Raw genomic sequence first — 10,041 nt, 5'->3', positions numbered from 1 at the left:
GAGGACAGCTCAACTTGAGAGGACAGCTCAACTTGAGAGGACAGCTCAACTTGAGAGGACAGCTCAACTTGAGAGGACAGCTCATCTAGAGAGGACAGCTCATCTAGAGTGGACAGCTCTACCTCAGAGGACAGCTCAACTTGAAGGAGAGCTCAACTTGAGAGGACATCTCAATTTGAGAGGTCAGCTCAACTTGAGAGGACAGCTCAACTTTAGAGGACAGCTCAACTTCAAAGGATTGCTCAAGTTGAGAGGACAGCTCTACTAGAGAGGGCAGCTCAACTTGAGAGGACAGCACGGCTTGCGAGAACAGCACAGCTTGCACGGACAGCACAGCTTGCGAGGACAGCATTACTTGAGAGGACAGCTCAACTTGAGAGGACAGCTCAACTTTGGAGGACAGCTCAACATAAGAGGGCAGCTCAACTTGAGAGGGCAGCTCAACTTGTGAGGACAGCTGAACTTGAGAGGGCAGCAGAACTTGCGAGGACTGCACAACTTGCGAGAACAGCAAAGGTCGCGAGGACAGCAAAGCTCGCGAGGACAGCAAAGCTCGCGAGGACAGCAAAGCTCGCAAGGACAGCACGGCTCGCGAGGACAGCATGGCTTGCGAGGACAGCACGGCTTGCGAGGACAGCACGGCTTGCGAGGATAGCACGGCTTGCGAGGACAGCACGGCTCGCGAGGACAGCACGGTATGCGAGGACAGCACGGCTTGCGATGACAGCACAGCTTGCGAGGACAGTACAGCTTGCGAGGACAGCACAGCTTGCGAGGACAGCACAGCTTGCGAGGACAGCACAGCTTGCGAGGACAGCACAGCTTGCGAGGATACACAGCTTGCGAGGACGGCACAGCTTACAAAGACGGCACAGCTTGCGAGGACAGCACAGCTTGCGAGGACAGCACAGCTTGCGAGGACAACACAGGTTGCGGGGACAGCACAGCTTGCGTGGACAGCACAGGTTGCGAGGACAGCACAGCTTGCGAGGACAGCACGGCTTGCGAGGACAGCACAGCTTGCGAAGACAGCACAGCTTGCGAGGACAGCATAGCTTGCGAGGACAGGACAGCTTGCGAGGACAGCACAGCTTGTGAGGATGGCTCAGCTTGCGAGGACGGCACAGCTTGCGAGGACGGCACAGCTTGCAAGGACATCACAGCTTGCGAGGACAGCTCAACTTGAGAGGACAGCTCAACTTGACAGGACAGCTCAACTTGAGAGGACAGCTCAACTTCAGAGGACAGCAAAACTTGAGAGGACTGCTCAACTTGAGAGGGCTGCTCAGCTTCAGAGGGCAGCTCAACTTGAGAGGGCAGCTCAACTTGAGAGGGCAGCTCAACTTGAGAGGGCAGCTCAAATTGAGTGTACAGCTCAACTTGAGAGGAAATCTCAACCTGAGAGGACACCTCAACCTGAGAGGACAGCTGAACTTGAGGGGACAGCACAACTTACGAGGACAGGAAAGCTTGCGAGGACAGCAAAGCTTGTGAGGACAGCAAAGCTTGTGAGGACAGCACGGCTTGCGAGGACAGCAAGGCTTGCGTGGACAGCACGGCTTCCGAGGACAGCACGGCTTGCAAGGACAGCACGGCTTGCGAGGACAGCACAGCTTGCGAGGACAGCACAGCTTGCGAGGACAGAACAGCTTGCGAGGACAGCACAGCTTGCGAGGACAGCATTACTTGAGAGGACAGCTCAACTTGAGAAGACAGCTCAACTTTGGAGGACAGCTCAACATAAGAGGGCAGCTCAACTTGAGAGGGCAGCTCAACTTGAGAGGGCAGCTCAACTTGAGAGGGCAGCTCAACCTGAGAGGACAGCTCAACTTGAGAGGACAGCACAACTTACAAGGACAGGAAAGCTTGCGAGGACAGCAAAGCTTGTGAGGACAGCAAAGCTTGTGAGGACAGCACGGCTTGCGAGGACAGCAAGGCTTGCGTGGACAGCACGGCTTCCGAGGACAGCACGGCTTGCAAGGACAGCACGGCTTGTGAGGACAGCACACCTGGCGAGGACAGCACGGCTTGCAAGGACAGCACGGCTTGCGAGGACAGCTCAACTTGAGAGGACAGCTCAACTTGAGAGGACAGCTCAACTTGCAAGGACAGCTCAACTTGAGAGGACAGCTCAACTTGACAGCTCAACTTGAGAGGACAGCTCAACTTAAGAGGGCAGCTCAACTTGAGAGGGCAGCTCAACTTGAGACGACAGCACAGCTTGCGAGGACAGCACAGCTTGCGCGGACAGCACAGCTTGCGAGGACAGCACAGCTTGCGAGGACAGCAAAGCTTGCGAGGACAGCTTGGCTTGCGAGGACAGCACGGCTTGCGAGGACAGCACGGCTTGCGAGGACAGCACAGCTTGCGAGGACAGCACAGCTTGCAAGGACAGCACAGCTTGCGAGGCCAGCAAGGCTTGCGAGGACAGTACAGCTTACGAGGACAGCTCTACTTGAAAGGACAGCTCAACTTGAGAGGACAGCTCAACTTGAGGGGACAGCTCAACTTTAGAGGACAGCTCAACTTGAGAGGACAGCTCAACTTGAGAGGACAGCTCAACTTGAGAGGACAGCTCAACTTGAGTGGACAGCTCAACTTGAGAGGACAGCTCAACTTGAGAGGACAGCTACACTTGAGAGGACAGCTCAACTTGAGGGGACAGCACAACTTGAGAGGACAGCACAACTTGTGAGGACAGCTCAACTTGAGAGGACAGCTCAACTTGAGAGGACAGCTCAACTTGAGAGGGCAATTCAACTTGAGAGGGCAGCTTAGCTTAACAGGACTGCTCAACTTGCGAGGACACCACTACTTGAGAGGAAAGCACAACTTTCGAGGACAGCAAAGCTTGCAAGGACAGCACAGCTTGCGAGGACAGCACGGCTTGCGAGGACAGCTCAATATGAGAGAACAACTCAACTTGAGAGGACAGCTCAACTTGAGAGGACAGCTCAACTTGAGAGGACAGTCCAACTGAAGAGGACAGCTCAACTTTAAAGGACAGTACAACTTCCGAGGACAGCACAACTTGCGAGGACAGCAAAGCTAGCGATGACAGTACGGCTTGCGAGGACAGCACGGCTTCCGACGACAGCACGGCTTGCGAGGACAGCACGGCTTGCGAGGACAGCACGTCTTGCGAGGACAGCACGGCTTGCGAGGACAGCACGGCTTGCGAGGACAGCACAGGTTGCGAGGGCAGCACACCTTGCGAGGAGAGCACAGCTTGCGAGGACAGCACGGCTTGCGAGGACAGCTCAACTTGAGAGGACAGCTCAACTTGAGAGGACAGCTCAACTTGAGAGGACAGCTCAACTTGAGAGGGCAGCTCAACTTGAGAGGACAGCTCAACATGATAGGACAGCTCAACTTGAGAGGACAGCTCAACTTGAGAGGACAGCTCAACTTGAGAGGACAGCTCAACTTGAGAGGACAGCTCATCTAGAGAGGACAGCTCATCTAGAGTGGACAGCTCTACCTCAGAGGACAGCTCAACTTGAAGGAGAGCTCAACTTGAGAGGACATCTCAATTTGAGAGGTCAGCTCAACTTGAGAGGACAGCTCAACTTTAGAGGACAGCTCAACTTCAAAGGATTGCTCAAGTTGAGAGGACAGCTCTACTAGAGAGGGCAGCTCAACTTGAGAGGACAGCACGGCTTGCGAGAACAGCACAGCTTGCACGGACAGCACAGCTTGCGAGGACAGCATTACTTGAGAGGACAGCTCAACTTGAGAGGACAGCTCAACTTTGGAGGACAGCTCAACATAAGAGGGCAGCTCAACTTGAGAGGGCAGCTCAACTTGTGAGGACAGCTGAACTTGAGAGGGCAGCAGAACTTGCGAGGACTGCACAACTTGCGAGAACAGCAAAGGTCGCGAGGACAGCAAAGCTCGCGAGGACAGCAAAGCTCGCGAGGACAGCAAAGCTCGCAAGGACAGCACGGCTCGCGAGGACAGCATGGCTTGCGAGGACAGCACGGCTTGCGAGGACAGCACGGCTTGCGAGGATAGCACGGCTTGCGAGGACAGCACGGCTCGCGAGGACAGCACGGTATGCGAGGACAGCACGGCTTGCGATGACAGCACAGCTTGCGAGGACAGTACAGCTTGCGAGGACAGCGCAGCTTGCGAGGACAGCACAGCTTGCGAGGACAGCACAGCTTGCGAGGACAGCACAGCTTGCGAGGATACACAGCTTGCGAGGACGGCACAGCTTACAAAGACGGCACAGCTTGCGAGGACAGCACAGCTTGCGAGGACAGCACAGCTTGCGAGGACAACACAGGTTGCGGGGACAGCACAGCTTGCGTGGACAGCACAGGTTGCGAGGACAGCACAGCTTGCGAGGACAGCACAGCTTGCGAGGACAGCACAGCTTGCGAAGACAGCACAGCTTGCGAGGACAGCATAGCTTGCGAGGACAGGACAGCTTGCGAGGACAGCACAGCTTGTGAGGATGGCTCAGCTTGCGAGGACGGCACAGCTTGCGAGGACGGCACAGCTTGCAAGGACATCACAGCTTGCGAGGACAGCTCAACTTGAGAGGACAGCTCAACTTGACAGGACAGCTCAACTTGAGAGGACAGCTCAACTTCAGAGGACAGCAAAACTTGAGAGGACTGCTCAACTTGAGAGGGCTGCTCAGCTTCAGAGGGCAGCTCAACTTGAGAGGGCAGCTCAACTTGAGAGGGCAGCTCAACTTGAGAGGGCAGCTCAAATTGAGTGTACAGCTCAACTTGAGAGGAAATCTCAACCTGAGAGGACACCTCAACCTGAGAGGACAGCTGAACTTGAGAGGACAGCACAACTTACGAGGACAGGAAAGCTTGCGAGGACAGCAAAGCTTGTGAGGACAGCAAAGCTTGTGAGGACAGCACGGCTTGCGAGGACAGCAAGGCTTGCGTGGACAGCACGGCTTCCGAGGACAGCACGGCTTGCAAGGACAGCACGGCTTGCGAGGACAGCACAGCTTGCGAGGACAGCACAGCTTGCGAGGACAGAACAGCTTGCGAGGACAGCACAGCTTGCGAGGACAGCATTACTTGAGAGGACAGCTCAACTTGAGAAGACAGCTCAACTTTGGAGGACAGCTCAACATAAGAGGGCAGCTCAACTTGAGAGGGCAGCTCAACTTGAGAGGGCAGCTCAACTTGAGAGGGCAGCTCAACTTGTGAGGACAGCTGAACTTGAGAGGGCAGCACAACTTGCGAGGACTGCACAACTTGCGAGAACAGCAAAGGTCGCGAGGACAGCAAAGCTCGCGAGGACAGCAAAGCTTGCGAGGACAGCAAAAGTCGCAAGGACAGCACGGCTCGCGAGGACAGCACAGCTTGCGAGGACAGCTCAACTTGAGAGGACAGCTCAACTTGAGAGGACATCTCAACTTTGGAGGACAGCTCAACATAAGAGGGCAGCTCAACTTGAGAGGACAGCTCAACTTGAGAGGACAGCTCAACTTGAGAGGACAGCTGAACTTGAGAGGACAGCTCAACTAGAGATGACAGCTCAACTAGAGAGGACAGCTCAACATGATAGGACAGCTCAACTTGAGAGGACAGCTCAACTTGAGAGGACAGCTCAACTAGAGAGGACAGCTCAACTTGAGAGGTCAGCTCAACTTGAGAGGACAGCTCAACTTGAGAGGACAGCTCAACTTGAGAGGACAGCTCAACTTGAGAGGACAGCTCAACTTGAGAGGACAGCTCAACTAGAGATGACAGCTCAACTAGAGAGGACAGCTCAACATGATAGGACAGCTCAACTTGAGAGGACAGCTCAACTTGAGAGGACAGCTCAACTAGAGAGGACAGCTCAACTTGAGAGGTCAGCTCAACTTGAGAGGACAGCTCAACTTGAGAGGACAGCTCAAATTGAGAGGACAGCCCAACCTGAGAGGACAGCACAACGTGAGAGGACAGCTCAACTTGAGTGGGCAGCTCAACTTGAGAGGACAGCTCAACTTGAGAGGACAGCCCAACTTGAGAGGACAGCACTACTTGAGAGGAAAGCACAACATGTGAAGACAGCAAAGCTTGCGAAGGCAGCACGGCTGGCGAGGAAAGCACGGCTTGCGAGGACAGCAAGGCTTGCGATGACAGCACAGCTTGCGAGGACAGTACAGCTTGCGAGGACAGCGCAGCTTGCGAGGACAGCACAGCTTGCGAGGACAGCACAGCTAACGAGGACAGCACAGCTTGCGAGGACAGCACAGCTTGCGAGGACAGCACAGCTTGCGAGGACAGCACAGCTTGCGAGGACGGCACAGCTTGCGAGGACGGCACAGCTTACAAAGACGGCACAGCTTGCGAGCACAGCACAGCTTGCGAGGACAGCACAGCTTGCGAGGACAACACAGGTTGCGGGGACAGCACAGCTTGCGTGGACAGCACAGGTTGCGAGGACAGCACAGCTTGCGAGGACAGCACAGCTTGCGAGGACAGCACAGCTTGCGAGGACAGCATAGCTCGCGAGGACAGGACAGCTTGCGAGGACAGCACAGCTTGCGAGGATGGCACAGCTTGCGAGGACGGCACAGCTTGCAAGGACATCACAGCTTGTGAGGACAGCTCAACTTGAGAGGACAGCTGAACTTGAGAGGACAGCTCAACTTGAGAGGACAGCTCAACTTCAGAGGACAGCAAAACTTGAGAGGACTGCTCAACTTGAGAGGGCTGCTCAGCTTCAGAGGGCAGCTCAACTTGAGAGGGCAGCTCAACTTGAGAGGGCAGCTCAACTTGAGAGGGCAGCTCAACTTGAGAGGGCAGCTCAACTTCAGTGTACAGCTCAACTTGAGAGGAAATCTCAACCTGAGAGGACACCTCAACCTGAGAGGACAGCTCAACTTGAGAGGACAGCACAACTTACAAGGACAGGAAAGCTTGCGAGGACAGCAAAGCTTGTGAGGACAGCAAAGCTTGTGAGGACAGCACGGCTTGCGAGGACAGCAAGGCTTGCGTGGACAGCACGGCTTCCGAGGACAGCACGGCTTGCAAGGACAGCACGGCTTGTGAGGACAGCACACCTGGCGAGGACAGCACGGCTTGCAAGGACAGCACGGCTTGCGAGGACAGCTCAACTTGAGAGGACAGCTCAACTTGAGAGGACAGCTCAACTTGCGAGGACAGCTCAACTTGAGAGGGCAGCTCAACTTGACAGCTCAACTTGAGAGGACAGCTCAACTTAAGAGGGCAGCTCAACTTGAGAGGGCAGCTCAACTTGAGACGACAGCACAGCTTGCGAGGACAGCACAGCTTGCGCGGACAGCACAGCTTGCGAGGACAGCACAGCTTGCGAGGACAGCAAAGCTTGCGAGGACAGCACGGCTTGCGAGGACAGCACGGCTTGCGAGGACAGCACGGCTTGTGAGGACAGCACAGCTTGCGAGGACAGCACAGCTTGCAAGGACAGCACAGCTTGCGAGGCCAGCAAGGCTTGCGAGGACAGTACAGCTTACGAGGACAGCTCTACTTGAAAGGACAGCTCAACTTGAGAGGACAGCTCAACTTGAGAGGACAGCTCAACTTTAGAGGACAGCTCATCTTGAGAGGACAGCTCAACTTGAGAGGACAGCTCAACTTGAGAGGACAGCTCAACTTGAGTGGACAGCTCAACTTGAGAGGACAGCTCAACTTGAGAGGACAGCTACACTTGAGAGGACAGCTCAACTTGAGGGGACAGCACAACTTGAGAGGACAGCACAACTTGAGAGGACAGCTCAACTTGAGAGGACAGCTCAACTTGAGAGGACAGCTCAACTTGAGAGGGCAGCTTAGCTTAACAGGACTGCTCAACTTGTGAGGACACCACTACTTGAGAGGAAAGCACAACTTTCGAGGACAGCAAAGCTTGCAAGGACAGCACAGCTTGCGAGGACAGCACGGCTTGCGAGGACAGCTCAATATGAGAGAACAACTCAACTTGAGAGGACAGCTCAACTTGAGAGGACAGCTCAACTTGACAGGACAGTCCAACTGAAGAGGACAGCTCAACTTTAAAGGACAGCACAACTTCCGAGGACAGCACAACTTGCGAGGACAGCAAAGCTAGCGATGACAGTACGGCTTGCGAGGACAGCACGGCTTCCGACGACAGCACGGCTTGCAAGGACAGCACGGCTTGCGAGGACAGCACGTCTTGCGAGGACAGCACGGCTTGCGAGGACAGCACGGCTTGCGAGGACAGCACAGGTTGCGAGGACAGCACAGCTTGCGAGGAGAGCACAGCTTGCGAGGACAGCACGGCTTGGGAGGACAGCTCAACTTGAGAGGACAGCTCAACTTGAGAGGACAGCTCAACTTGAGAGGACAGCTCAACTTGAGAGGACAGCTCAACTTGAGAGGACAGCTCAACTTGAGAGGACAGCTCAACTTGAGAGGGCAGCTCAACTTGAGAAAACAGCTCAACTTGAGAGGACAGCTCAACTTGAGAGGACAGCTCAACTTGAGAGGACAGCTCATCTAGAGAGGACAGCTCATCTAGAGAGGACAGCTCAACCTCAGAGGACAGCTCAACTTGAAGGAGAGCTCAACTTGAGAGGACATCTCAATTTGAGAGGTCAGCTCAACTTGAGAGGACAGCTCAACTTTAGAGGACAGCTCAACTTCAAAGGACAGCTCAAGTTGAGAGGACAGCTCTACTAGAGAGGGCAGCTCAACTTGAGAGGACAGCACGGCTTGCGAGAACAGCACAGCTTGCGAGGACAGCACAGCTTGCGAGGACAGCATTACTTGAGAGGACAGCTCAACTTGAGAGGACAGCTCAACTTTGAAGGACAGCTCAACATAAGAGGGCAGCTCAACTTGAGAGGGCAGCTCAACTTGTGAGGACAGCTGAACTTGAGAGGGCAGCACAACTTGCGAGGACTGCACAACTTGCGAGAACAGCAAAGGTCGCAAGGACAGCAAAGCTCGCGAGGACAGCAAAGCTCACGAGGACAGCAAAGCTCGCAAGGACAGCACGGCTCGCGAGGACAGCATGGCTTGCGAGGACAGCATGGCTTGCGAGGACAGCACGGCTTGCGAGGACAGCACGGCTCGCGAGGACAGCGCGGTATGCGAGGACAGCACGGCTTGCGATGACAGCACAGCTTGCGAGGACAGTACAGCTTGCGAGGACAGCGCAGCTTGCGAGGACAGCACAGCTTGCGAGGACAGCACAGCTTGCGAGGACAGCACAGCTTGCGAGGACGGCACAGCTTGCGAGGACGGCACAGCTTACAAAGACGGCACAGCTTGCGAGGACAACACAGGTTGCGGGGACAGCACAGCTTGCGTGGACAGCACAGGTTGCGAGGACAGCACAGCTTGCGAGGACAGCACGGCTTGCGAGGACAGCACAGCTTGCGAAGACAGCACAGCTTGCGAGGACAGCATAGCTTGCGAGGACAGGACAGCTTGCGAGGACAGCACAGCTTGTGAGGATGGCTCAGCTTGCAAGGACGGCACAGCTTGCGAGGACGGCACAGCTTGCAAGGACATCACAGCTTGTGAGGACAGCTCAACTTGAGAGGACAGCTCAACTTGACAGGACAGCTCAACTTGAGAGGACAGCTCAACTTCAGAGGACAGCAAAACTTGAGAGGACTGCTCAACTTGAGAGGGCTGCTCAGCTTCAGAGGGCAGCTCAACTTGAGAGGGCAGCTCAACTTGAGAGGGCAGCTCAACTTGAGAGGGCAGCTCAAATTGAGTGTACAGCTCAACTTGAGAGGAAATCTCAACCTGAGAGGACACCTCAACCTGAGAGGACAGCTGAACTTGAGAGGACAGCACAACTTACGAGGACAGGAAAGCTTGCGAGGACAGCAAAGCTTGTGAGGACAGCAAAGCTTGTGAGGACAGCACGGCTTGCGAGGACAGCAAGGCTTGCGTGGACAGCACGGCTTCCGAGGACAGCACGGCTTGCAAGGACAGCACGGCTTGCGAGGACAGCACAGCTTGCGAGGACAGCACAGCCTGCGAGGACAGCACAGCTTGCGAGGACAGCACAGCTTGCGAGGACAGCATTACTTGAGAGGACAGCTCAACTTGAGAGGACAGCTCA

At 55.3% G+C, this 10,041-nt stretch overlaps 2 protein-coding genes across 2 annotated transcripts; both read left to right on the top strand.

The window, feature by feature from the left end:
• The first annotated feature begins 1,100 nt into the window (after window positions 1–1,100).
• Window positions 1,101–2,695, top strand: LOC124575389 (repetin-like). Its single transcript, XM_047131191.1, has 2 exons — window positions 1,101–1,904; window positions 2,144–2,695. The coding sequence occupies exons 1-2, from the start codon at window positions 1,101–1,103 to the stop codon at window positions 2,693–2,695; spliced, it is 1,356 nt and encodes a 451-aa protein (XP_046987147.1).
• A 1,764-nt stretch (window positions 2,696–4,459) lies between these two features.
• On the top strand, window positions 4,460–6,466 carry LOC124575388 (calponin homology domain-containing protein DDB_G0272472-like). Its single transcript, XM_047131190.1, has one exon. The coding sequence runs from the start codon at window positions 4,460–4,462 to the stop codon at window positions 6,464–6,466; it is 2,007 nt and encodes a 668-aa protein (XP_046987146.1).
• The last annotated feature ends 3,575 nt before the right edge of the window (window positions 6,467–10,041 follow it).

The sequence above is a fragment of the Schistocerca americana genome, unplaced genomic scaffold (assembly GCF_021461395.2).
Source record: "Schistocerca americana isolate TAMUIC-IGC-003095 unplaced genomic scaffold, iqSchAmer2.1 HiC_scaffold_240, whole genome shotgun sequence".
In the NCBI taxonomy this organism is placed as follows: domain Eukaryota; kingdom Metazoa; phylum Arthropoda; class Insecta; order Orthoptera; family Acrididae; genus Schistocerca; species Schistocerca americana.
Note: the sequence above shows the minus strand (reverse complement) of the source record. Positions and strands in the feature narration are given on the sequence as shown.